This window comes from Scleropages formosus, chromosome 23 (genome assembly GCF_900964775.1).
Source record: "Scleropages formosus chromosome 23, fSclFor1.1, whole genome shotgun sequence".
In the NCBI taxonomy this organism is placed as follows: domain Eukaryota; kingdom Metazoa; phylum Chordata; class Actinopteri; order Osteoglossiformes; family Osteoglossidae; genus Scleropages; species Scleropages formosus.
In genome coordinates this window covers 3,999,976-4,026,580 of record NC_041828.1, presented here as the reverse complement: position 1 = coordinate 4,026,580, position 26,605 = coordinate 3,999,976, and the positions used below count along the sequence as shown (strand labels likewise).

General features: G+C 45.4%; 4 protein-coding genes across 7 annotated transcripts; 3 read left to right on the top strand and 1 right to left on the bottom strand.

The window, feature by feature from the left end:
* The first annotated feature begins 1,824 nt into the window (after nt 1-1,824).
* Nucleotides 1,825-6,975, top strand: LOC108938853 (zinc transporter ZIP1-like). The gene is made up of 3 exons (XM_018759816.2): nt 1,825-2,271; nt 2,451-2,581; nt 5,592-6,975. The coding sequence occupies exons 1-3, from the start codon at nt 2,148-2,150 to the stop codon at nt 6,321-6,323; spliced, it is 987 nt and encodes a 328-aa protein (XP_018615332.1). The 5' UTR covers nt 1,825-2,147; the 3' UTR covers nt 6,324-6,975.
* A 948-nt stretch (nt 6,976-7,923) lies between these two features.
* Nucleotides 7,924-9,898, bottom strand: LOC108938882 (zona pellucida sperm-binding protein 4-like). Of its 2 annotated transcripts, XM_018759851.2 has the most exons (9): nt 9,676-9,898; nt 9,389-9,576; nt 9,222-9,319; nt 8,988-9,145; nt 8,721-8,913; nt 8,499-8,646; nt 8,354-8,429; nt 8,160-8,276; nt 7,924-8,078 (listed from the first exon to the last, which is right to left on the bottom strand). In XM_018759851.2, the coding sequence occupies exons 1-9, from the start codon at nt 9,890-9,892 to the stop codon at nt 7,975-7,977; spliced, it is 1,299 nt and encodes a 432-aa protein (XP_018615367.2). In that variant the 5' UTR covers nt 9,893-9,898; the 3' UTR covers nt 7,924-7,974. The 2 variants fall into 2 exon arrangements, with proteins under 2 accessions (XP_018615367.2, XP_029104117.1); XM_029248284.1 differs by having other exon boundaries at nt 9,222-9,576.
* A 944-nt stretch (nt 9,899-10,842) lies between these two features.
* hdac1 (histone deacetylase 1) lies at nt 10,843-19,782 on the top strand. The gene is made up of 14 exons (XM_018759819.2): nt 10,843-10,980; nt 12,968-13,080; nt 14,153-14,270; nt 14,493-14,567; nt 15,263-15,401; nt 15,994-16,135; nt 16,270-16,362; nt 16,563-16,671; nt 17,426-17,566; nt 17,755-17,863; nt 17,994-18,124; nt 18,452-18,598; nt 18,777-18,822; nt 19,026-19,782. Exons 1-14 carry the CDS (start codon nt 10,929-10,931, stop codon nt 19,051-19,053), a joined length of 1,443 nt encoding a protein of 480 aa, XP_018615335.1. The 5' UTR covers nt 10,843-10,928; the 3' UTR covers nt 19,054-19,782.
* A 950-nt stretch (nt 19,783-20,732) lies between these two features.
* On the top strand, nt 20,733-26,169 carry tdh2 (L-threonine dehydrogenase 2). Of its 3 annotated transcripts, XM_029248386.1 has the most exons (9): nt 20,733-20,858; nt 21,304-21,547; nt 22,319-22,361; nt 22,832-22,902; nt 23,681-23,830; nt 23,975-24,147; nt 24,338-24,428; nt 24,561-24,830; nt 25,530-26,169. In XM_029248386.1, the coding sequence occupies exons 2-9, from the start codon at nt 21,397-21,399 to the stop codon at nt 25,673-25,675; spliced, it is 1,095 nt and encodes a 364-aa protein (XP_029104219.1). In that variant the 5' UTR covers nt 20,733-20,858; nt 21,304-21,396; the 3' UTR covers nt 25,676-26,169. The 3 variants fall into 3 exon arrangements, with proteins under 3 accessions (XP_029104219.1, XP_029104218.1, XP_029104217.1); XM_029248385.1 differs by lacking the exons at nt 22,319-22,361; nt 22,832-22,902 and having other exon boundaries at nt 25,533-26,167; XM_029248384.1 differs by lacking the exons at nt 22,319-22,361; nt 22,832-22,902 and having other exon boundaries at nt 25,530-26,162.
* Nucleotides 26,170-26,605: the final 436 nt, after the last annotated feature.

The following is a 26,605-nucleotide window of genomic DNA, read 5'->3' as shown; positions in this document are numbered from 1 at the left end:
TGTTAAATTTTATGTTCTTGTAGACTTTTTTCAAATTGTGTGACTGGAGATATTGGATATATTTCATATTTGAAGGTTTGAAATGGTGGGGACATGTTTTAACATTTTACACTCTCACTTTCATTAATTCCTTCTCCTGGTCAGGGTTGCAGAAGCCTATCCCAGAGTAACTGGGACAAGGTAACAGGAATACACCCTGGACAGGATGCCAGTCCATCACAGGGTAGCCACCCATAGGCACAGTCACACACTACAGGCATTTCAGAGTGTCCAGTTCACCATAAACTACATCACTTTGGATCGTGGGAGGAAATCCTCCAGTTTAAACCATCCGGAGGAAACCCACACACACACACGCGGACATGCAAGCTCAACAGAGGCTGAGCTGGATTTGAACCTATACCAGACACTGTGAGGTGGCAGCACTACCCACTGCAGCAATATACAACTCGACAAATTTGCTATATTACTAACATCATCTTGTGTCATCCTGAAAGATGAGCTACGTAACTCTTGGTGCAGACAAGTCCAAAATCATTGTAATTCATATTTCTAAATAGGGACAGCTAGTTGTGTGGTGGTTAAAGCTGCTTTAGACCAAAATATCGCAGGTTTGAATCCCACCTCCATCTGTACCCTTGAGCAAGGTACTTAACCTAAATTGCTGCAGTAAAATTACTCAGCTGTATAAGTGGGTGAATCATTGTAAGTATCTTAACGCTGAAAGTCACTTTGGAGAAACGCCTCTGCTGAATGAGTGAATGTAAATTTCCAGTTGTAATCATACGGGAAAGATATTTCATTTGTTTAAACTATCCGTTATGCTCCAGCTGGGATTTTGCATTTCATTGTTTTGCAAATGAGAGGGGGGTGCAGTGGTGCAGTGGCGCAGTGAATTGAACTGGGTTGAACTGGGTCCTGCTTTCCAGTGGGTCTGAGGTTCAAGTCTCGCTTGGGGTGTTGCCAGGTTAGGCTCTGGCTCCCTGTGACCCTGTATGGGACAAGTGGTTCAGACTGTGTGTGGCAAATGTGAAATTAAGCATACACTTTATATGGATTATATAAACACCTTTGCATTCCCTGCAATAACCAGAAAAAAAAAGATATCAGTTTAATTAAATTTGCTTGATTCCAATGGAAAAAAAATTAAGTGAAGCGTTTCAGCAAGTCACGTGGTTCCCGCCGGATTTTCCAGTGTTTGTTACGAGGATCTCTCTTTCTCACGCACACACACACACACACACACACACACTAATGTTCTTCCAGCGTTTTATTTTCTACTAATGCATTACTTATTTGACAATCTGCCAAAAGCCAGTCAGATTCCATGAACCCCACAGCTATTCTCCACGCGCTGTCTCTACTCACTCACCTGTTTTAAAATGCGGATATACAGCTTCACAAATTGTACCTATATAGATAAGTAACAGTTTCGAAAATTACTTAATTTATCTTTTTCGGAACATTTAATATAAATTACTAACCGCTCCAATCCAGGAGTTTAGTAGACATTTCGAAGAAACCAAACTATGGTATAAATTACGCCGTTTCCCTTAATTCCCGCCAAATTTACTTCAAGATGCCATTTTCAGCAATGCTTTTCCAAAACACAACGTGACGTATAAATGCCATTTGAAATGTGGTAAATGACTCTTTAGAGGGACAATGCTACAAAGTAGGCTCACAGGAACTAGTGGAACGGGAAAGGCGGACCCCCTTTCCGAGAAGTTGGACTCAGTTTTTGGACCGGATTCAATAATTCCTGTCAGTGACCGTAAACCCAAAGAATCTGATACGAACTCGGTATAAATAGTCACGAAGGCAGTCTCTCCCTCCCACTTTACATCCCGCTGCGCATCCATTCACTTTCTCAACTCTTTTTCACTTCGTCACAACTATGTGAAAGACTATGAAAATTGTTATTTTTTTAAAAAAAAAAAAATAGCTGGGCTTCACCGAACAGCAGCTCTGCTAAAAAACGAGGGAATGGGTTTAAAAATCCTTTGAATGCGCCGCGCTGGAAAGGCGTTCTCGTGCCACCTGGAACGAGACCCCGCGCGGAAGAGACGCCGCGACGCGCGAGGCGCGCGACGAGCGCGAGGAGCGCGGAGGACCCGGGACTGTGTACGTGCTAACTGTAGTCCGGGATGGCCGCGCTGGCCCTGCGGAGCCTGCTGGGTCCGCTGGCCCTGCTCTTCTGCGGCACCCTGCTGTGCGGATTTGCCGCGCTTCTGGCAGTGCGCGAGGCCGAGAGGTGCATCACGCGCCACGGTAAGGGGGACCAGGCAGGCGTCGCGGATGACGTGCTGCTCTGCACAGGTCTCTCAATGAGACAAAACGTTTATTTTAAACCGCTGTCCACTTTGGTCTTCCACAACCACCTTTATCATTTGAATTTGTTACACGTTGTCCTGTCGAAAGGCTTTGCGCGATGTGTGTTTCCTGCTCAGCCACCCGACGCAGGGTCGTCAGCCTGACCAACTGCTTGGGCGATGGGATGTTCCTGGCCATCTGCTTCCTCGACCTGGTGCCACAGTACCTGGCGGAGATGAAGGAAGGCTTCAGAAACCTGCAGATCACCGTAAGCCGAGGTGCCAAGAGCGGGGGTCTTCTCGGAGCACTCGCTACTCTCCGTTGTCTCAACCTAATAATTCCATGTGTCCCTTTCAGTTATTTTAGATGCTGCCAACATTTTAGTAGCTTATCACCAAGGCTGTAGATGTAGATGACCTTTTAGAATAGAGATTCATAACCATTTCTGCAAGGAATATGCAGACACGTGTCAATAATAGAATTGTTTGTCCTTCATCGGGGTATAATTACACCTGTAGAGTAGTAGTTAGAGCTTTTCCTGTGCAATCTGAAGGTCTAGGGTTTGAACAACACTCGTGCTGTAGTACCCTTGAGTATGGTACTTACTGCATCGCCCCAGTTACAATACTCACCTGCATAATTGCATAAGTTGTGATAAAAAAAGCTGCAAATTGTACAAAACTAGCATTAAGCATATATTTTATCAATAGAACATCCTGCCATAGTAGAGGTAGGAGCTCAATTTTTTCACCAGTCATTGCATTCTTAAAAATGAAATTATATTGATCGCATTATCCGTTGCCCTGGATGAAGGAATACGCTAAATGAACCTCAAAATAAAGGAATACTGAGATTTAATGCCACTTTGAATGGTAGATAAATATGTTTGTCACTACTGTAGATGCTGACAGCCTTCAAGACTAGTGTGAAGGTTGCCAGCCCAGTCCTTGAGCCCCAAAGCTTTATGAATCTTAAAAAAGTAATTTCAGTTTACCACATAACCACCAAGGGGGTGTGGTGGCGTGGTGGCGTGGACCACAGTCCTGCTCTCCGGTGGGTCTGGGGTTCAAGTCCTGCTCTCCGGTGGGTCTGGGGTTCAAGTCCTGCTTGGGGTGCCTTGTGACAGACTGGCATCCTGTCCTGGGTGTGTCCCCTCCCCCTCTGGCCTTATGCCCTGAGTTGCCGGGTGGGCTCCGGTTCCCTGCGACCCCGTATGGGACAAGCGGTTCTGAAAATGTGTGTGCTGTAATATCCAATAATTAACTTTGAAAAGCAGATCAGAGCTGAAACAGTCTATTTTTCAGAATTCTGGGTCCAGGATCAGAAACCTTTGATACACAGGCACTAAAACTAGACATGGAATCTAGTCACAACTGTTTTGCGTCCAGCACTTCCAGAATAGGCTTGGGTTCACCCGATATTTGCACCCTGCTCAGTACAAGCGATTTTTGACACTGGATAGATGATTCTGAGAAAGAGACTGGAGAAGAAATAGAAGTCACTCAGGTCACATGCAAGAATTACAAGACTGGCATATTACACATTGGGGCCCCTTATGCCTTTTATCCCTAATATATTTAAACTGAACATATTTTGAATATGAATATAAAAAATTAGCTGATTTTATGGGGCATCTTCAGCTTATTCTTACAGTGGGAAAGAAGAAAGAGAGAACTTTTGGAAAAATATCTGTGATGATGATGCTATTCTGCCATGAGAGCATATTAAGTTGACCTGTGTGGCTTAGAATGTTTTAAACTAATGAGACGTTCGCTGGAAGATGTTTTAATGTTAAATTGTACTTAATGACTAGGTGCATTGCTGATCAGGACACCAAGCGGTGGGATGATGGTGAACTGTGTGGGAAGTTGACACCGTTACTTAGTAACGGTTGGTTAAACAAACATTTTGCACACATATGAGAGATGCATCAGTCAGAAGAGCACACTTTTTTTTAGATGATGACTGTGAAAAAAACATTTTCTTAAAGCTTCCAATCCCATCAATCTCACACACACACTTTCTGAACCGCTTGTCCCATACGGGGTCATGGAGCCTACCCGGCAACACAGGGTAGAAGGCCAGAGGGGGAGGGGACACACCCAGGACAGGATGCCAGTCCGTCGCAAGGAACCCCAAGTGGGACTTGAACCCCAGACCCACTAAAGAGCAGGACCTCGTCCAACCCACTGCGCCACTGCACCACCACACCCCTGCTCCCATCAATCAGTTTCCTTTTATTGGAAAATAAATCAAATCAATTTATATTGTATCAATAGAACATCCTGCCATAATAGCGGTAGGAACTCAATTTGTTCACCAGTCATTGCATTCTTAAAAATTAAATTATACATACACACACACACACACACACACACACACACACACACACACACACTTTCTGAACTGCTTGTCCCATACGGGGTCACGGGGAACTGAAGCCTAACCCAGCAACTCAGGGCGTAATGCTGCAGGGGGAGGGGGACACACCCCATCGCAAGGCACCCCAAGCACGACTCGAACCCCAGACCCGCCGGAGAGCAAGACCCGGTCCAACCCACTGCGCCCCCCATTTATGAATCAGTCAAGTGGAATCAATTTTCTATACTAAAACGAAAATGTAATTCCCAGATGGTGCAAAAGAGCAAGATAGTGTTCGTACAACCTTGATTTATAAAAGGTCTTGTAACTGTGTCCCTCCATTTTTTTTTCCACCTGCACACAGCATCTGATAACAAAATAATTATACTGTACCATTTATAGTAATGGGAAGAGATCTTTAGCTTATGAAAACGCTAACATTGTTTTTCTAATTATTTTATCTTCAGTGTTGCATATGGCCATTGCTGGTACAACACAAGAGAGTTTGACATACAGATAAGCCATTTGTCAGGAAATTAACAATGAAATTTGGCAAAGTAGCAAATTAAATTGGCCAAAAATCTGATTTGAACAAGGCATTTCTGTAACATACTGAAGATCCCAATAAAGCTTTGTTAAACTGTGTAGTATTCAAGTGGATATAATACCTACAACTGAACTTACAACTAACAGTTATACTTTTAAAATCCCTGAAAATATTTAAATTTACATTTATGCATTTGATGGATGTTTTTCTCTAGAGTGATGTGCATTACAGACTGCTATTCAGGCACTGGCAGGAGCACTTAAGTGGAACACATTGTCCAAGACATGTGTGCTGTAGGAGTTACGAATGTAGGTGAAATTGCTGGGGTTTTGTGACGTTCCTCTCAACCTCCTTCTGTCTGTTTTTCCAGTTACAGTTTCCCTTGCCTGAATTCATTATGGCCATGGGTTTCTTCCTGATCTTAGCCACGGAGCAGATTGTCCTGGCTTACATGGCAAAATCAAAGTTCTCCCAGGTGGACAGACAGACCTTTGTGATGAATTCAAGCATCATATCACATGGCCAAAATGAGCAGAGCCCCCGAGGACTGCAGCATTCTGTTGAATTGATAATAAAAGGCCACCATGGGCGACAAGAATCACCTGGGATGGGACACTGCTTTCTCAGCTTCCGGTCAGCTATACACTGCTTCATCCTGGCCCTCGCGCTATCGCTGCACTCTGTGTTAGAGGGACTGATGGTGGGGCTACAAAGCAATGGCCAAAAAATGTGGAACAGAAGTGCAATGCTGATCTTCAGCAAGGGTGTTGTTGCCTTTGCCCTGGTGCTCCAGTTCTCCCGGTGTCACCTCCGTCCAGTGGCCATTGCCGGAGGCCTCTTCACGTTCGCCATGACATCTCCACTCGGTATTGGGCTGGGTAGTACCCTTGAAGCTTCAGCCTCTGGCATCAAGCAGCATCTAGCCTGCTCCACCCTGCAGGGTCTGACTGTTGGCTGCTTTATCTACATCACCTTCATGGAGATCCTGCCTCATGAGCTGGGCTCCTCCAAGAACCACATGTCCAAAATCACACTGTTGCTCACTGGCTTCGCAGTTGTCACAGGACTGCTATTCATCAAAAATTTTATGGTTCTGCTGTAGGTGGTGGACACTGATAACTTACCACCGCATCATCTACCTACATTTACACAGAAAAATTATATGTATATATATAGTGTAATTTGTGACAGGTAAAAAAAAAAACCTTTGATACTACAGTAATTTGATCAAACTGTCAGGATTTGTGCACTTCCTTAATGAACATTTTAATTTCAAGAATACTGCCATGGTTAAGAAAACACATTACATGGATGTAATCATGTGAACCCAGAAGCAAGACACATATACCATTCTTGGTAGTTACCAATTCAAGTTGCCCTGCTGAAGAACATTTGTGCACTATCTACTGCACCAGCCAAAAGGTCATTTCATGCTACAGAAACCACTTGGAGGGCAAGTCCTGCCCATTGTCACTTGTATGGATACAAAGCTGGACCACTTAAGCTGAGCACAAGTCATTTACATGCATTTAGCAGAAGTTTTTCTCTAAAGCAACTTCCAAGGAGCTCTAGTGTTACATTTGACACACCTTCAAAGTAGTAGGTCAGCTGGTAGTGTAGTGGTTAGCAGTACTGCTTTTGGACCCAAAGGTTGCAGGTTTGAGCTTCCCCTCTAGCTATAGTATCTTTGCGCAAGGTGCTTACCCTAAATTACACACACACACACACACACATTTTCTGAACCGCTTGTCCCATACGGGGTCACGGGTAACCGGAGCCTAACCCGGCAACACAGGGCGTAAGGCCGGAGGGGGAGGGGACACACCCAGGACGGGACGCCAGTCCGTCGCAAGGCACCCCAAGCGGGACTCGAACCCCAGACCCACCGGAGAGCAGGACTGTGGTTCAACCCACTGCGCCACCGCACCCCCCCTTACCCTAAATTACTCCAGTAAAATTACCTAGCTGTCTGAGTAAATAATTGTAACTTCAATGCTGTAAGTTGCTTTAGAGAAAAGTGTCAGCTAAATTAGTAAATGTAGTACATCTAAAAAGTACATCGTTAACTTACCCACTAAGTCACTTTAGAGTGAAATGTGTAAATCCAGACCCCTGCAAGGGTAAGGGGGAACCATCACTACATGTGTAGCCAGATTGTGACATGTATGAAGGTTCTTAGTGCTCTTGTGGTAGAACAACCTCCTTCAGAACTGCTGAGTGTCTGCCTTCAAGAAGGGTCTTAAAACTTCTGCACTTAGTGCATGTCTGTTAAACCTTTATGGAGCTGCTCCTGTAATACAAGTTGTGTATTTACATTAAATTCTAGGAAGGTAATTAGGGATTGTTATCATTAAGACTGAATTTCATCTACTTGAGGTAGAGTGGCTCCTCTTGGAAAAAGGATGTCCATCTCCAGATTTCTGGAAATCCCATCCAGACACTTACAGTATTGCCATCATCTTGGTAGTATGTACCTGCTAAATGACACATATGAAGTTGCTGCATGATGTTCTATGGCCTTTGAAAGAACTGAAGGCAGGAGCACAAAGCAACTTTCAGTGCTAGAGGACCACAAGGAAAGGTCTAGTGTAAGCTGGTGTATGCCTTTTCACACTGAAAATGGCAATGCCCTAGAATTTTACCTCTACATTGATGGTAGTCAATTATCACAAAAGAGAGGAAAAAGGACCAAGAAGGCAAGGTCACATGCCAAGGAAATGACTTTATTGTCAAGAGGTCTCCCCTGCAGCAGTTTAATGATGTCGCAGCCACCAAATCACAGCCAACATGAAGGCAAACAGCCCTATCACAGTTGACACTGCCACTGCAAGCCCACCATAGCCAATGAACTTGGGTCCTAAGGGAAAGGAGAGAAAAACAGGATGCAACAAAAAGTTTGTTTTAGGAATGTTGTCTACCCTTTGCAAAAGGTGCTCACCTTCTGCCACAGACTGCATTGCAACTGGTTTCAAAAGCTCAGCTGTCACAATTACTTCATGGCTAGAAACCACAATCTTGTCAGCGTTTGACTTCTGTACTGCACCAATATCTCGCCCTAGAAGCAAGGGGATGGCAATTAGGTTGTGAAGTGCAGAAACTAAAATTAAGTGATCCAGCTGGAGTTGCACCAACTTCTCCTGAAGCATTTCTGTTCACAGTTCTCCATAGCAGAGGGATGGCACACAGCTGTACTGCAGTGGATGAACACCTGCCAATGACATATTGATTAGTACAAACTACAGTTTTGGTCACTCCAATTTCCTGGAAAAGGCTGTACCCGCTCTTCCAGATGGTGCAGGGAGGCAGGATGCACAAATGTGAACATCTTGAAAATGAACCGCTTGTAGTGGGTTGGGAAGGGAAGCCTTGAGGAACCATCCACTGGAACCAAGGTGGTCAGGTATTTATCACCCTGGTAGGGGCACCTATAAAATAGCTAGTGTTAGTGACACTAGTCAGCCAACTACAATGGCCAACTTCAGGATATTTTCCTAGTTACCCATTGACTATGAGGCTCCACTGGGGAAGGCTGAGTGGATCTGATGTTGATGTTGCCCAGCAGTTCTCCAGAAGCAGGATAATGTTGGGGTCAGTCCTGTTCAGGATGCGCACCTCAACATACACAGGCTGCTGTAGCACCTTGGTAACTGGATAGTCACTATCCTGATAGTAGGAGGTGTAGGCAGAGACTTCTGCATGGAGACAGGAAGGTGCAGTTACCACAGCTTCTCAGTAGTCATCACAAGATGTAGAGACCATGTTGTACCTTCATTGCATCCTTTTGTAGTGCACTGGCCATTTGCTAGTCTCAGCTCTACCCTCAGTGGTCCAGGAGCAGCTACAGGAGGTGGTGGAGCAATGGTGTACACATCAGCTATTAGGGAAACAAGCTCAGAGCCTAAATACCTGCAGTGGAAGGACAACCTGAAAAGGAAACATGTATTCAAGTATCAGTGTGCAGTACAGATCACAGCAAGGCCTCTGAAGTCAGACAACTTACTCATATGTTGAGTCCCTTGTAATAGAACCCAGAGGTCCAACACCAACTTCATATGAAGAAATAATCCTGTTCTCATATATAATGTAGTCCCCAGCCACCTGGAATAGGAAGAAAGCTTTACATACAGCTCTTTTGTACAGAAGTTGAAAGGACCATGCATCACTTACAGTTGCAGCAGTGCCACATGCTGTTACTGGGAAAATGTAGATGGCAAAGGAATCAGTGGAAACCACAGGACTACAGGGTGGTTCCTTCCCTCCCAACATGGAGAGGGAGGTCAAGTCCAGTTTGGGTACAACTGAGTCCTTAGACACCACAACCACAAATTGGCCATCCATAGTGCACTGCACAGTCACTAGGAAAACAGAGAAGAAGCTCTTAATATCCAAGAAAAGCTGCTGAAGTTACACTTAAATTACTAGGAGATGCCTTGTACCATTTGTTTTACACTCACCTGCATTCCCATAGTAACACTGCTGGCCATCAAAACAGCAACCAATTGCTTGACACTGAACCCCATTAATAGCAGGATCCCCACATGGAACCCTATCATAAACCTGACATTTATCCAGGTCTAGGACAGGATCTCTAGGAATCATTTTCTGTGCAAAAGCTGCCAGCACCACACTTAGGAAAGCAACAGCCCACCAACAGCTGCCAAAAAGCTCCATGTTGAACTATGCAAGGCAATAAAAGACTAGGCCACGCGAGCTCTTTTAAACACCATGGCAGAGTCATTAAGTCAAAGTCGTTAAGTAAACATTTAGCTAATTAAAACATTCCGGTCTCCATTGAAGATGTATTAAATGTTATGTGATCACATAGAGAAGTGGAAAGAATATTGACAAATCTGGTTGTAATTGCAGTGTACTAACACAGTACGTTGAAGGAAATGTCTTACTCGGAGGTTGTTTTTGCGATAGCATTTAGAATTACCTTTTGAAAGACTTGTAGTGGAATTCTTCCACTGGGTTTGCACCTTTTCCAGTGCTTTACTTCAGCACATTTAAGCAATGTAAGAATAATTACTAACTTACATGCACAGATACACAGACAGACTGGTAGAAAAAATGTAGTTCATCCATTTAAAGTCCGGCCATTGTTGAGTTTCACTTAATTAATTGTGTTGCATAAATTAATTTGCTTGATGGTATATGAGTATATGAATCACAAAACTTTGGTATATGGTTATTCCAGTGACAGTGCTTCTATGATTTATTTTATATTGAAGTGTCTGGGTACCCCTTCTTATTTGCAAAAGTTATGTATGAGTTTATGCACGATTTGGATTATACTGAACACAATGCTTAATGGATACTCATAAAACCAGTGCACGTAAAGCAAAATAACTTTTAATCATTTTTATTTCGATCAGCTCGACGTACTAATATTGCACACGTATACTCAAACAAAACACAGCCCACCAGGGAGACTGACACCAAAACCCTACGTTTTGTTCCCCGGCCCACCATCGCCCCCTTGGCGAGGAGGACGAACGCGATTGGTGGCATCGTGGGCAGAAAAGCAGCGCAACCGAAAGCCGCGCTCTGATTGGTAGGGGTTCTTCACCGAAAAGCGATCCAAGCGAAAGCCGGGCTCTCATTGGGGGAGTGGTAGCGATGACGTAACCGCCAGAGCCCACAGTAATTGGCGTTGCTGCGCGGAACGGAAAGCCTGGTGCGCAGAGCCTGTGTTTGTGCAGCTAAAATGGCGCTCACTACTCAAGGAACAAAGAAAAAAGTTTGCTACTATTACGACGGTAAGGCTAAAGTTGCCGCCGAATTCTGTTTTACGGTGATTTGTGCAGTAGTAATCGACGAGCCGTGTGGGAGGGGAAATAGTTTTTTTTCTTTTTTTTTGTCCTGGACTTACTCGCTTGTTGCCGGGCAGGATGATGCTAAGCTAGGCTAGTTAGCTTTGTGGCGGCGGAACGACGGAGCATCTCCTCATAATGACCGAGTGTGTCGTTGTGGAGATCAGCCACAAATGCAGCGATTGTCCCTCACCTCTGGGACCCCGTCAGTCCTGCCGAACATCACCGCTAATATATAATATTTCATTATTTCTTCATCTCCCGGCAGTCTGCCTGGTTTAACGCCTCAGTTGGATCCCCCCTCCGACGATTGATTGTAATTCGACTAACTAAGCAGCTGAATTTTTTTTTTATCAGAAAAAATATCAGTGGAAAGATTAGTCATAATATGTGTAGCTCATGCATTCTTCTTTTGGTGGTTTTGGTGACGTCAATTCAGTCCTCGACTTTCCATTGAGTTTGGGTCAAGGGTTTAGCAACTAACTAGTCGCCTAACTAACCCGCCCCCTGCAGGCTGGTGGCGGTTCTGCAGGTTCCCCAGGGACTCCCGGCTTCCTCTGCTCACTAGTCGCCTTGGTTTCACTAGATTTTTGCTCTGGGAATCGCTATTGATGAATTGCCTTGCTGACCTTTATTCAGGTACACTTGGAGGTTTGGGCCCTTTTCTGCAGCTGTGTTTTACTGTAGTATTTCAGGGTGAGGAAATTGATCAAGGGTAGCAGAGGTGCGGGGAGCGGGGCTCGAATCGACAACCTTTAGGCTACGAGCCCATGTGTAATAGCGTAATATGTGAGCAGGCTAAGGAATGAATGAATGAAGGAAGAAGGTCCAACCAGACCCCTTCGCGCATCTACTTCTGCCCGCCTGGTGGTCCCGTGCACAAAAAGTGAAGTGCCGAGGTTCTCGGTTCTGGCTCCGTTGTGGTGGAATGACCTCCCCCCTCCCACTCAGAACTGCTGAAACCCTGTCTACGTTCATGAAGGGTGTGAAAACTCACCTCTTCCAGACTCACTTCGCTCAAGATCTCTCCATTTCACATAAGGCGTAAACGTTCATGCACCGTAACTTTGTGATCATCCCCAGATGAGCCTTTGCACAGCCGCTACTCCTGTATTGTATGTGAATGTTTGTGTACCTTTAAAAAAGGAAGGAAAAAATTGCAGGGAGGTGACCAGGATTTGTCTATTCCGAGTTTTATGCACCTTCTCGTTGCGATGTTGAACATCGGTGCATTAAGTGGAAAGTCACAAACTAGGTTTACTTAAGAATCACATGTCAGCAGCCATGTCTCTTTCTCCTAATGTAATGCGCAAATTGTCTTTTCTCTGATATGCGAGTCGCTTTGGAGAAAAGCATCTGGTAAATGAATAAATATAAATTTAAATGTGATTATGGGGTTTTTGGCAACTCCTTGTGATGTGGAGCTGCTTTGTTGCGACAGCGTGCCCGTTAGTAGTGTGTGTTTTATTTTACTCATTGACCACGTTGGTTTTACCTTTTGGGGAAATTGTATCATAGCTCCCGATGAATTTCAAAGTATTTTTCTTATTACGCTTACATTCGCCGAGACTTCCAGTGGGACTTCTAGCTTTCTACTGTATTGCCATCATGTAGCTTGATTGCTTTTATCGAGTGAATTAATTTGCGTTGTATTTCTAAGGGGGGCAAAACCACAAAAGTCCACCAGGGACTTTCTCCTTCTCAAGTGTAATGCCTTAACCACTATTTATCGTTGCTCCTTGTTAATTGAATTGTCGGAATGATGCCCTTTCACGGCCCACAGTTAAAAGCCATTGGCAGATTCCAGCATCGAGCTCATTTTCATTCTTATTAGCACCACATTACTGAAAGTGCATTGATTAGCAGCCTGTGATCTTGCCAAGCAGTTTGTCTACAGTCCCATTGATGTACTTTTGTTTGTGTCCTTAACAAGGTGATGTCGGAAATTATTACTATGGGCAAGGCCATCCCATGAAACCTCACAGAATCCGCATGACTCACAACTTGTTACTCAACTATGGACTCTATAGGAAGATGGAAATTTACGTAAGTATGAGTTATTAAATTTGTTAGTGGCAATTTTATTGCTTCCTGATGCATGCACGTTCTGCTTTTGCTGTGTCTCGTATGCAGGACGTCAGTATTTGTGCTCATTTGCTACAGATATATTCTGTTCATATCAGGTCAAGTGGGTTTTTATTGTCATTCCTCTATATAGCTTCTATGCAGTGGAACGAAATGTTGTTTCTCCGGGACCGTGGTGCAACACAGAACAGTACCCAAGACCACATTAAGTGCAAATACACAATAGTGTGAGACGAGTGCAGGACAATAAATATATAGAACAATAGACACGCAGGCCAGTAAATTCACAGGACATGGGCTGTAAACTGTAGTGTAGCAGCAAAAAATTGAGTCCCATAATAAGTGTCATCTGCAGCTTCATTTTTACAGATGTGTTTAATGCTGGTCTATTTATCCAAAGCAACTTGCATAGGCACTTTTACATGCAGGGACCACCCTGGACGTTGAACCCTTGAGTACCTCTTAGTTAGGGCAACACGGTGGCACAGCGAGTTGCTGTCTCACAGCCCCAGGGTGGTGCGAGAGGACGTGGGTTCGATCCCCGCTCAGTCTGTGTGGAGTTTTCATGTTCTCCCCGTGTCTGCGTGGGTTTCCTCCGGGTGCTCCGGTTTCTTCCCGCAGTCCAAAGACATGCTGTTCGGGTTCACCCATAGTGTGTGAGTGACAGAGAGAGTGTGTGTTCCACTGATGTACGAGTGAGTGACCCATTGTAAGTAGTGTATCTAGCAGTGTAAGTCACCGTGGTGAACAAGGTGGGTGGGCTGATAACACTACATAGAGTTCATTGGAAGTCGCTCTGGAGAAAAGTGTCAGCTAAATAAATAAGTGTAAATGTAATGTAGATGAGGTACGCCAAGGGTGCAGGAGGCAGGACAGTTATCATGGGCGGAACATTAAGTCAACCGTGGCAGTGTGATGGGCTGCCTTTTGCACCTGTGGTGGCATTGTCCTCTGTTTGTCTGACCTGTTTTGTGAGAGCGGAGGGCTCTTTGTGGTGGTCGCTGATAGGCCCCTCCCTCTCCCCGTTACACAGAGACCCCACAAGGCCAACGCAGAGGAGATGACCAAGTACCACAGCGATGACTACATCAAGTTCCTGCGCTCCATTCGTCCAGACAACATGTCTGAGTACAGCAAGCAGATGCAGAGATGTGAGTTTTTCTTGGCAGTGAAATGATGTCCATACCCCCTCCCAGTCCTGCTCTCAAATTATTAGAAACAAACTTATTACAGTTGTAAAATAGCTTATAGTTTGAGACTTTATTCGTTTCAGGTGTATGATCATGATATGTTTTAACGGTAAAAGTATATCCTTTGATGTATGAAACGCTGAATATGGATGTTTATTAAAGTGTCCCCTATTTTCTCCGCAGTTAACGTGGGGGAGGACTGTCCTGTTTTTGACGGATTGTTTGAGTTCTGCCAGCTTTCAACAGGAGGCTCTGTCGGTAAGCGACTGTACAGTTCGCAATTTTTTGTTCAGGCTGCACACCCAGCAGTTCCGTGAATGGATTACGGCTCAGAAACTAACTTGGACACCGTGATGTGGAGAAATACACAGTGGAGGCAACGCGTGAGCCTCCTTCCTTATCTCAGTTCTCCATTACACATGTCATCACACATAAGACTCATCTAGGGGGTGACAGCTACATTTTCCTGTATTTTATGTATTGTGTTTTTATAAAAAAAAAAAGCTTTCTGTAGCATTTCATACCTGCCCTTTTTGTTAAAGTTTATTGTAATTTTCATTCAAGTCACGCTTTAAAAAAGTGACATCAAATTATGAACAGGAAGGCACTTGAAACTCAGAACTTGCCTTTTTAATTTGTTCATTTATTCATTTTGTGTGTCTGTTGCTAAGGAATGAAGTTCATGTGTTTATGTGTTAACTTGGGGTCCAATAGTTTTTTAAAGTTCAGGAAAATGTAGTTTTCCTGTTTGCCTTAATGGTCATTGACATATGGATTTGCGCACGGTTCTAAGGAATGTTGGTAATCCAGGGAAAATTAGTGTATTTTTTCATGCTGAGTAACGGATCGGAGTCCCTGTACCATTTTTGCTGGTCAGTTCTCCCGCTGTATAGTCGCATCACTTCTTCTCCTGCCTGGTAAACGAAATCTTGCTTTCTCCCTCATTGCTTCAGCTGGAGCCGTGAAGTTGAACAAACAGCAGACAGACATCGCCATCAACTGGGCTGGTGGGCTCCACCATGCCAAGAAGTCCGAGGCTTCCGGTTTCTGCTACGTGAACGACATCGTCCTGGCCATCCTGGAACTGCTGAAGTAAGTGCTCTTCTCTGCGGCTGGGCCAATGCAGAGGTGTTTCCCTGGTGTTTCTTGTTTCGAATGTGTCTCAGTACTCGGCATCAGTCCACTTTGTCTTCTGGCCGCGCTGCACTGGAATGGACTTTTTTTTTTTTAATTTTTTTTTAGCTCTTATATCGATCAAGGATTTCTGCTTCAGGCATTTTTATTTAGCATATTTTATTTTGCAGTGAAAAGCCTATTGTTACCTTGGAAGAGAGAAATAATGGTTTCCTCTTTGCCGCACATAATTCACTGCTTGACCCTCAGCGTTATTAAATTGAGCAGAAGCATTGTACATTTACTTGTATCGTAAGACATCAGATATTTGACAAAATATGAAATGATGCTGAAATTGTATTTGCACAGAGAACTCTGTTGTACGAACCCGAGCCTGTAAAACCTCTAAATGGATGCTTTTGTACTGATGAGCTGGTATTTTAAAAGGATGTATGTGCCAGTTTTTTTGAGGACACAGAGAGCAGAAATGTTTTGTCCCTTGTAAAGAAGTGAAAGGCAGGTGAATGTTTTTTTTTTTTTCTGCAGTCCATCTAAATGCCCCCTTTCTTAGATACCACCAGAGAGTTCTGTACATCGACATAGACATCCACCATGGCGACGGCGTGGAAGAGGCCTTTTACACCACAGACCGTGTCATGACTGTGTCCTTCCATAAGTATGGAGAGTACTTTCCTGGCACAGGTGATCTTCGGGTGAGTGTCGCTGTGAGAGGATCAGCAGTCCTGAGGGTCATGATGGTCATGATAATGAGGTGGTTTCTGCTGGGATGTGTATAGGTCAGTTTAGTGTAGGATGCAATTCAGACCCATTTCCTATTGCTTTCCAGGACATTGGAGCTGGGAAGGGGAAGTACTACGCTGTGAACTACCCTCTTAGGGACGGAATAGATGACGAGTCCTACGAAGCCATATTTAAACCTGTGAGTTCTTCTAAAACTGCTTCTTGTGGTTCTGTTGACTAGATGACCAGATATCAACTGAGCCTTTAATGTAATGTACGTTTGTAGCTAGAAAACTCCGGTGCCGTGATCTTATGGTTCAGAAAACTTTTCGGAGAATGCACTGTGTGGTGGTATCGTGTGCTGGACTGCGCATGAGCGTGTGCTGTGGTCTCCTGCAGATCATGGCCAAGGTTATGGAGATGTACCAACCCAGCGCAGTGGTGCTGCAGTGCGGCGCCGACTCGCTGTCTGGGGACCGACTTGGCTGCTTCAACCTCACAATCAAAGGTGCGCTCATGTCCGCTTCCTGCCCTCTTTGGTCTGTACCTTCTGAGCTTTTCTCAGGGTGAAACCTTTCGTAAGATGGGGAGTTTGATAGGCTTGTGGGATTGGAAATGGTCAGAAGTTGTCTTATTCTGCTTTAGATCTTTTGTAATTGCAATACTAATAGTAAACTTTATGTAGCACCTGTAAAAGCAGATTGCATAAAAATATATAGTATATAGGATACAACAGTAAACTGTACTGTTTAACAGTTAAAAATCAGCATTAAAAAATCAAAATGACAAAATGGTACAAACAGAAAGTTAGAGAAATGGTGAGAGGGAAAACAGTGTAAAAATGTCATTTGAAATCAAATGTGATTTTCAGCCTTGATGTGAGTGAGGGTGTCTAGAGTAGGGAGTCGTGATATTCTTCGAAAGGAATTCCGTGCTTCGGGGGGTGTAGCAGAAGAAAGCCTGGTGTCCCCTAGAGTGCAGGCGACTTCGAAAGATGTGTTTATTTAAAAAATAAAAAATTAGATGAGTAAAGACTGTAAGGTGGGAAATGGAGTACTCAAAGGTCAAGTTGGTCTTATCATATAGTTATAGTGTGAACGCATAACCTAAGATGGTTTACTGCTCTTTGGACTCCCCTCGACTGGTTCACATTCCCACACGCAGGAATTGGGTCCAGGGATACGCGTTTGGCTGTGTAGTGTGACAGGTGGGGGAAGAACACCATGAGAGGGGCTCTTGATGATTTGTGCTTGTTCTCCCAGGTCACGCTAAGTGTGTGGAATACATAAAGAGCTTCAATCTTCCCCTGCTCATGCTGGGAGGAGGGGGCTACACCATCAGGAACGTGGCCCGCTGCTGGACCTACGAGACTGCTGTTGCCCTGGACACCACCATCCCAAATGGTACATCTTTATTACCTTTCACTGTAGTTTGATTCTGTTGTATTTGGCATTTTCTAAATGGCTTTAAAGGTGGCAAAGAATGTTGGTGGTGGGGGTGGGAAAGGGGAAGGTGCATGGTTTTTTGAGTATGTCACCACTTTTAAAATGTTTATTTGATGTAAACTTATCTTGAACCTTGCCTTCAACAGAGCTTCCGTACAACGATTACTTTGAGTATTTTGGTCCGGACTTCAAACTCCACATCAGCCCCTCGAACATGACCAACCAGAATACAAACGACTACCTGGAGAAGATCAAGTAAGCAGTTGTCTGTCTGCTGACGCTGCCAGTTTTCAGGAGATGACATGGATCCTAGAGCTTCAGGAACTGTTATGTGGATTTTTATCCTTGATTGTGGGGTGTAACCATGCCTGCCTCTCCTCCGTAGGCAGCGTCTGTTTGAGAATCTGCGTATGCTTCCGCACGCCCCAGGCGTCCAGATGCAGGCCATCCCCGAGGATGCTGTGCAGGAGGACAGTGGCGACGAAGAGGAGGAGGACCCCGATAAGCGGATTTCCAGTCAGTGCCCTACCCCCCTCTTACTCGTTCTCTGCTTTTTGTGCCTGCAGTGGTCCTACCAGCCTAAGTAGGCTTGAGCTTTCCGTTACACTCTTTGCGTTGATAGTGTTGTTTATTGTCAGGAAGCGCTGTCATACCGATGTACGTTCTCCATCTTATTTGTGCCTTGTAAAGCTCTTTAGCAACAGTTAGCAGTTGCAGGGTATGCTTCAGAGCCCAGTACCAACTTCATGCTCTGTTTCAGTACAGCTCTCCTGTGTCCCCTCAGTGGGTTGTCGTGGATGAGGAGGTAATAGAGGGTGTAAATTATGTTTGTCTGTCACCCAGTTCGCGCTCACGACAAGAGGATAGCATGCGATGAGGAGTTGTCCGACTCGGAGGACGAAGGCCAGGGTGGCCGCAGGAACACTGCCAGTTACAAGAAGGCCAAGCGAGTGAAGACTGAGGAGGAGAAGGACGGAGAGGAGAAGAAGGGTGAGAACGAACATGTTCTGGGGGAGGAGTGAGCCATGGTGCTGTGAATTCAGAAGAACCCGACCTGAAACGGGATTGTCAGTTACAGATGATGAACCATGTGACCCAGCTGAGCTTCTATTAAATATAAATTTAAAGGTGATTCTTAATCTTTTTTTCCCCCCTCTTCTCTTCTTAGATATTAAAGAAGAGAAAACATCTGAAGAGAGCATGGACACAAAGGAGTATGTCAATGAAATCTTCTTCGTATATAAGGAAATAAAACAATATGTAGTATTTATCTGTTAGCTATTTAGGTTTTGGCAACATATACGTCTGATTCCAAGAGTGTAGCGTTTTTATAAACTCACTTGAGATTGGATGATTATAAATGCAAGATTAAATTCAAAAGCATCAGTCCCTAAAGCCATCACTTTTCTTGAAACAGAGCAAAAGAGGAACTGAAGACGGCATGAGAAGCTCAACAGTGCACTTCACACAGATGCTCAGTTTGGCAGTAGAATTGGACCCCTGACTCCACCCTCTGAACAACACTGCAGCCAACACAAGGGACTGTAAATTATTTTCTAAAACACATTTTACTGTTTGTGCTTCAAGAGCTTGAAATGGTTTGAAATGACATTGACTTGAGTTAAATGCTTTTTGTTTTGGTTTGGATCTTCACATGGTGTATTTTTTTCCTGTTTAAATGAAGTGTAAATGTCTTCTGTTTTTTTTCTTTTCTTTTTTTTATATAAAGGAGTATTCCAGTATACACAGGACTAGCCAATGGTCACAATGTTGAGTTCACTTTAATGTTAGAGTTCTGGGTAAGTTATTTAAATCATGGACAAAACTCAGTTTTCAGCATTTCATTCTGTGTTTCGTCCCATTTTTAGTCTTTTGATAACAAGGAATCCGGTTACTGTACACGGCATTCTGTACCTCTTTTTTAATGTTCTAGTGTTTTTATCTTATTCTATTGGATTTGAAAATACCCCATTGGGAATTTACTTCCAGCATTGGATGGATTTTCAGTTTTACTGAATATTTGAATAGGTTTTCGTGGTTGTGAAATGCCCATTTATTAAAGAAAGAATTTGGTAAAGAAAAATAAAGAACATATCGGTCAAAAAGATGACCTTGTCAATTTTATCTAACTGTTTTATTACAAATATTTCCTCAGTGGTCAGCTTGTTCTCCAACATGGATGTGGGCCATTTAAAGGTTGGGGATGTGAACCTGGATCAGAAGGTCAGAGGTTTAGTTGATGGGCTGGTAGGGAGTGGGGGTCTCTGCTGTTCTCTAAGATGTTAGACGAGTACTTACCTGAGCTAAGCATTTATCTGAAGCTAGTTCTGCAAAATACTCTGTTTTTGGTAAGTCAGAATGCAGGTTAAGCAATTGGTGAAATGGTTCCTCTAAACCAAACAAGGTCTTCGTGTCCTTAAAAAGCAAACAACGTCAGAGGACAGAATGGGATTTGTAATTTGGCTGAAGGATGTTCTTAAAATTTGGGTAAAGACTGCTAATTAAGAAACTCATTGTACACGACCCAAGACTCGATGTACGAGACCCATAAAACAGGCCGTTTACGGGTCTCGTACATTGACATTGAGGTTCCGCCAACGTTGGAGAGACTGGTGGCACTGCTAGATGTTCACCAAAAATATAAATTGTCTTGTGCTACTTTGAGTACGTTTTCATTGTAATGATCTAGAGCAATGGTGAGATGTGAAGAAAGAACCATACTTTGTTTCTGACAGACTGAGTCAAGACAACTCATTCAGAAGACCACTTACTCTAATGGTTTATATGTGAAGGCCAATGAAGTGCTTGTTTCATTCCTATGTAACTATGCGTGTTTGACTCCTATCATGTTCTACCCCTGCTTGTGGTCTTCAAATAAGTCCAAGTCAGCTAAACCGCCACGTACAATACATAAGCGTGGTGATGAGTTAGCATGTTTACTTTGCAAGCTGGACCATGTAGTCCAGCACAAGGCGGTTCTACCGTAAACTGGTGACACATTTTGAAAGGACAAAAACTTCAAGTCCCACTATACAACGCGCGTGCAGTTCTCGCCGCCAATAGGAGTGTGGGCCACCGCATCTGTGGCCAATCAGAGACGAGCCATTTAACTCTTACGGTTAAAGGGTGTAAAACGCCTATATCAGCGCTATTCGCCAGAAATTTGGGTCTGCACGTGCCGCGTGTTCGGTCTTCATTCCAGCGTCGGCGGGAAGAGATTTCTCTGGTTCTGGGTGTCGGCGTTTTACAGGTAAATACGATTGTACCTTAATCTGGGCGGGACTGTACCACAGTTTTTGGATTAGTTGGGAGTGTGTTTTTTTTTTTTTCTTTTTTTCTTTCCCCCTCCACTTGTGAAAATTTCTAACATTACACAACATAACAATCGGCAATGTTGTTGCGACAGTAACAGTTACGCGGATAAAATCTCACAACCTGAAAAAAGTTACTAAAGCAAAGTTGCAAATGGAAGCTAGTGTTATTAGTATAAAAAGTGGGTTTTTTGGGGAATTTAGACAGTAATTTGCGCGGGTAAGTCAGTGAGTTTGTAATTCGGAAGGCATTTGATTTGAATGATGGGTATAGAAACAAGGGAGCGAAGCGGCTCCACTGCGATCTTACTCACTCACTCACTCACTGTGTTACATCGATGTGTCGAACACGTGTGTTCACTCCGTCCTCCTTGTTGTCATCAGCTCTTGCAGGGGGTCTGAGGAGAGAAGCTCAGAAGGGAGAAGCCGCCCGCGTCGCTCTGTTCCTCCGCGCTCCGACACTCGGATCCCCTCTCCATGCTGTCGGCTGTGCGGCTCCGATCGGCGGCGGCGGCGGCGGCTCTTCGCGGGGGTCGGCGGGGCAGCGCGGGTCTCCCGGGCGGCTCCCAGCAGCACGCGGCCGCCCTGAGCTGGTCCCCCCCGGAGATCCCCCGGGTGCTCATCACTGGTGGGTGGCCGGGGGGTCCGCAGCGCAGCGCCTGTCCCCTGCAGGTCGGGCTGTTTTTTTTTTTTTTTTTTTTTTTTTTTTTTTTTTGTTTTCAGTCTCGCGAGCCCATTTTTGCCACTTTGTTCCATGACAATGCCCGCGGGGGGTAAACAGGGGTCCGGGGCATAATGAGACCCCCGCAGCACAATGGCCACCGTGAAAGGCGTTTTGTCCAACCTGGTGGTCTTCACAACAATGGAAAGTTTTTGAGTTATTATATCAGAAAAAGTTGACAGCTTTTCTGAGAGGAGTGACGTGTGTGTCAACATGTGGCCCTGCAGGTAGAGGCTACAAAAACCATCCCTTAGATGGTCTCTCCTCCTCACCAGAGGGGGCGAATTGGGACCTGCTCACTTACAATGATTTATCTGTATTCAGACCTGGGTAATGAAGTGGAGTAATTTGGCTAATTTAGGCTAAGTACCTTGCTGGAGGTGAGATTCAAACCTGCGACCTTTACATCCAAAGGCAGGGAGCTTTAACCGCTTTGCTAGCAGTTGACTTCGTTCAGGATTCGGAGATGAAATATGGCAGTATCATGCAGTACTTTTTTATGGTGACGTCCATCACTGCGCTTTTTGAAACACCATCCAGGTGTATTGTGATGAGAGCACTCCCACCCAAGCCCAGAAGACATTCGAGCTCAGATTTCTGATGTGTGGATGTTACATATGTAGCGTGTTTATGAAAATATCAAATGGTGTAACCTCTTCTTTTGACTTTTTTTAATAGGCGGTCTTGGACAGTTGGGGGTTGGTCTTGCTCAGATGTTAAGGTGTGAACATCAGAAAGGCTTTCTGTTGACTTTGTTCTTGGGTTTGGTGTGTGTGTGTGTGTGTGTGTGTGTGTGTGTGTGAACCTGGTTGTTGGATGATATGATGGCTGTTACCTGCAGCCTTTTCCCCGTTTTCTTTGGGTTGCTGTGCGTTTCCTTCCTTCCTTGAATGCCGATGAAGTGGTGGACTCTGAGTTCTCCTTTGTGTGTTTGCGTGTCCTGCTGTGCTGAACCCTACCTCATACCTGGGGATAGATGGATGCTAACAAACGGCGATCATCTCGGGAGTGTGCTGCCTTGCCGCGTCACCCTGCCGTTGCTCCGCCTCCCGCGTTCTTGTTTCCTCGTCCCTCGAGGTGGACGTGTTTGCATTTCGGTGGCGGCTGCTTTTCGTCGTGGTCTTTTCCGATCGTTCGAATGTGTGAGGACTCATTGCCTGCACGCTGTGTGTGTTTCTCTGTCGATCTCAGAAAACACTATGGGGTTGACAACGTGATCTTGTCGGACATCAAGAAGCCCTCGCCGGAGGTGTTCAACAGTGGTAAGTGCTCCCTTTATTAAACGCTCCCGGAGAAAACGGACAAGACCTTTGATGCCGTGTTCTGAAGTTGTAGTGTCGTAAATGGAAAAACGGCGTCCATCATTACTCGAGAGCTGAGGGGACGGGGAAATGAATTTAGAGTGAACATCACTTCTGCAGTCGCAGTCTGCTGTTTTAACGCCTCCAGGATGATGTTTTTCCCTCGTGAAGGCAGGTTGTGTACTTGAGTGCATTTCATAGCTGCGCACCCAACTTTTCCTGGAATGCGTGAATGGGTCTTAAGTGAAAGGCGATGGTCATTGCTGTTGAGAGTATTAGAAGTAAACTTCTTGCTCGTGTGTGTGTGTGCATGTGAAAGAGTGTGTGTAATTGCTCCCTAATGGGCTGGTGTCCCATTCTGGTTGTACCCTGCCTCACTCCCCATGTTTGTTGGGTTAGGGTTAGACCACCATGACCCTGCACTGGAGAAGAGGTTACGATACATGGAAATGTACGTCGTCTGTCTACCTCCTCAAAGTCTCCTGGTAGAGCAGGACCTTCTGCTGTCACCAGGGTTCAGTAGAATCCTTGACTACCTGCAATGGTGATGACCATTGATTGCCATCCCCTTGAACTGAAACCAGTCAAACCAGCAGAAGACGCGTTAACCACCGACATCACCAAATGGGACCAGTGCTTTTTTTTTAAAAAAAAAAAAGAAAAAAAAATCATCTGTAAAAACAGAGTAAAGCCATTTTTAACTTCTCCATTCATGCTGCTGTCCTCCTCCTCCCCACAGGACCTTTTGTGTACGCGGATGTCCTGGACTACAAGAACATGAAGGAGCTGGTGGTGAACAACCGCATCACCTGGCTGATACACTACAGCGCCATGCTGAGTGCCGTGGGCGAGGTGAACGTCCCGCTGGCTCGCAAGATTAATATCACCGGTACGTGTCTCCTTAACCGCTGCCCGTCACTCCATCCCCTTCCTTCTCCCAGAGGCCTCAGGGGTGAGCGGTGTGTTTCTCGGCCTCTTTTCCTTCTTCTCCATCCCTTCTTGACTCTGCCGTCTGTCCATCTTTGGACCCCAGGTCTCCACAACGTCCTGGATCTGGCCTTGGAGAACTGCCTGCGCCTGTTCGTCCCCAGCACCATCGGGGCTTTCGGGCCTTCGTCGCCTCGCGACCCCACCCCGGACCTGTGTGTGCAGAGGCCACGCACCATCTACGGGGTGTCCAAAGTTCACGGGGAGCTGATGGGAGAGGTGCACTTCCGGTGTTCTTGTAGGCTCTGGACATGACGCATTTGGTCTAGGGGTCCTAAAGGGATCCTCAGGCTGACTTGAGCCTTGCAGGATGCTTCTGGGTGTTTGCATCCCACGTTTACCTTGTTTCTTTGTCATTCCTCTCTCCTTGCAGAGCTCCACTCTAACCTGTGCTTTGCTTATTTGCCAGTATCTACATCACAAATATGGACTGGACTTCCGGTGCCTGCGCTACCCAGGCATCGTCTCGGCGGACACACAGCCCAGGGGGGGCACTACAGGTAACGCCACGGTATTCTCGTCAAGGAGTATCTCGGAATCACCGTGTGCCCACACGCACGTTTTGTTGCGCGGTCATCTAAGCGTGTGTGACAGTGTGAACCGTAAGTACTCCTCCCTCCTCTCTGTGCCAGACTACGCTGTGCAGATATTCCACGCCGCGCTCACCACTGGCCATTTTGAATGCTACCTGCGGCCCGACACCCGCCTTCCCATGATGCACATCAGCGACTGCCACCGCGCCACACTGGAGTTCATGCAGGCACCCGACCGGCAGCTCTCGCTGCGCACGTACAACATCGCAGCGGTGAGCTTCACCCCTGAGGAGGTGGCCGAGGAGATCCGCAAACACCTGCCGCACCTGAGGGTCACCTACAACCCCGACCTGGCTCGGCAGACCATCGGTAAGTCCAGGGATTGCCTGGTTTTAATACCTACCCGAGGGGTCGTTCTGTACTCGTTTGTCGTCACATGGGACCGCGGTTACTTTGGTATATAATACGCGAGTTCCTCGGCTCACAAACACAACTGGGACCGCAACTGTGTTCCTAAATTTTTGTTACTCCAGTGTTACTTAGGTTAATAACGGTATCCCTGAATGATAAGCTGAGTTCTATAAAAGTAAAGAGTTAACTTAGAGCTATATTAAAACAAGAAATTAAATATTTTCTCCAGACTCCTATTTATTGATTGCAGATATTTAGGACACGAATCAATGTTTTTCATCTAACTGATCACCGACAGTCAGGAACAAACTGTAAACACTGTGGGGGGTGAGAGGAAACCAGGTGGTTCATCAGTCCTGTTTTTTTAAGTGCTCTTTACTGCCATCTGGTGGGAAAAGGATGTAAAAGAGATGTGAGGCGAAAACTATTAAGGATAAATAATCTGGAAAAAATGTTGTACCTTGAAAAACTCAAGCGAAGCGTTCATAAGGCTAGAAATCTGTGACCAGGGAGTTCTCGACATGGTGGAAAATAGTGTGCTGAGATTTCCTTTTACGGAAATAGGTCTGTTATTGTCCCATGCGATGTCCGTAGGAGTGCGTGAGCGGTTTTCCAATCCATGGCAAACGGACCCATTCGTGTGTGTGTCACCCACAGCAGACAACTGGCCCATGCGCTTCGACGACAGCAACGCTCGCAGGGACTGGGGCTGGAGGCCTGCCTACTCGCTCCCGGACCTGGTGGTGGACGTGCTGGGGGCGCTGCGGGAGCAGAGAGCCAAGGCGGGGCTTCCCTGCAGCTAGCGGTGACTCCGAGGGACTCGCTCCTGGGGTCTGCGCTGGCGGGGATGGAGGGGGTGGGGTTACTGTACAGAGCAGATCAGGACTGTTACACACAAACGCCCGTTTCTCCTCCTCGGCCATCTGTCACATCACACGTCGTTTCTCCATCTTTGCCTTTTACTCGTACTTGAGAATCTCACCACCCCCCAGTAACCAAGGTAAGTTGAAGCAGTGTTCAGACGCACCCGTTTACTCGTGCATTATGGCTCAGCGTCGGTCCTCGCAGGGAGGGGTTCGAGCGGTTGAGGTCAGCATGGTGCAACTGTTTCTCTGCTCCGAAGGATGACAACTGCCCGGTGTATTAAAGAACGACAACGCAATCCTCTCCTTGAGCGGCCAGCCTCTGCTTGTCAATGTTCCTTTGCAAAACAAACCAGTTACTGCAGCAGGACCAGTAGGACTGCTGTAAAAACTTTTTTTTTAGGGGGGTACATGTAGTGTGCAGAGCCTGTACTTGTCTCTAAAAATGTTTTCCAGGGTTATTATACAACTGAGGGTCAGCTGAACACTTGTAATTTCCCCTGTATATCAACCAGATTTAAGTCAACATGACACAATAAAACTGTTGAAACTTGAGTACTTTTTATTGTAGAGAAATGTGTAGACAGTACAAGTACAGTACCACACACAGGCAGTACTGTAGTCTTTGGTACCTTGTTAATACTTGTGAGCTGCAGTTTGAGGCAGGGTTGGTGTGGAACAGAGGTTGTCACGGCTGCAGCAGAACGCGCGTTTACACCATGTGGCTGTGAACCGACAGCCTCGTTCAGTGTTGATGTGACAATGTGTGTGATATTTACCTTCAGGAACTGGGGAAAAAAAAAGTGCATGACTATAGGTTGTAAAGCCCAATGTTTGCAGTTTCCTTACAGAAACCCTGCTGCATCATCC

What these genes read in the sequence shown, in the direction of transcription:
- hdac1 (XM_018759819.2), top strand. Translation starts at nt 10,929, where the DNA reads ATGGCGCTCACTACTCAAGGAACAAAGAAAAAAGTTTGCTACTATTAC. An exon ending in GGACGGAGAGGAGAAGAAGG is followed by an intron (nt 18,599 to 18,776) that starts GTGAGAACGAAC and finishes TTCTCTTCTTAG; the next exon opens with ATATTAAAGAAGAGAAAACA. An exon ending in GAGAGCATGGACACAAAGGA is followed by an intron (nt 18,823 to 19,025) that starts GTATGTCAATGA and finishes TTCTTGAAACAG; the next exon opens with AGCAAAAGAGGAACTGAAGA.
- LOC108938853 (XM_018759816.2), top strand. Translation starts at nt 2,148, where the DNA reads ATGGCCGCGCTGGCCCTGCGGAGCCTGCTGGGTCCGCTGGCCCTGCTC. An exon ending in GAGGTGCATCACGCGCCACG is followed by an intron (nt 2,272 to 2,450) that starts GTAAGGGGGACC and finishes TTTCCTGCTCAG; the next exon opens with CCACCCGACGCAGGGTCGTC. An exon ending in TCAGAAACCTGCAGATCACC is followed by an intron (nt 2,582 to 5,591) that starts GTAAGCCGAGGT and finishes CTGTTTTTCCAG; the next exon opens with TTACAGTTTCCCTTGCCTGA.
- LOC108938882 (XM_029248284.1), bottom strand. Translation starts at nt 9,892, where the DNA reads ATGGAGCTTTTTGGCAGCTGTTGGTGGGCTGTTGCTTTCCTAAGTGTG. An exon ending in TACAAAAGGATGCAATGAAG is followed by an intron (nt 8,914 to 8,987) that starts GTACAACATGGT and finishes GTCTCCATGCAG; the next exon opens with AAGTCTCTGCCTACACCTCC. An exon ending in AATGCAGTCTGTGGCAGAAG is followed by an intron (nt 8,079 to 8,159) that starts GTGAGCACCTTT and finishes CCTTTCCCTTAG; the next exon opens with GACCCAAGTTCATTGGCTAT.
- tdh2 (XM_029248386.1), top strand. Translation starts at nt 21,397, where the DNA reads ATGCTGTCGGCTGTGCGGCTCCGATCGGCGGCGGCGGCGGCGGCTCTT. An exon ending in TCGCAAGATTAATATCACCG is followed by an intron (nt 23,831 to 23,974) that starts GTACGTGTCTCC and finishes TTTGGACCCCAG; the next exon opens with GTCTCCACAACGTCCTGGAT. An exon ending in ACGGGGAGCTGATGGGAGAG is followed by an intron (nt 24,148 to 24,337) that starts GTGCACTTCCGG and finishes CTTATTTGCCAG; the next exon opens with TATCTACATCACAAATATGG.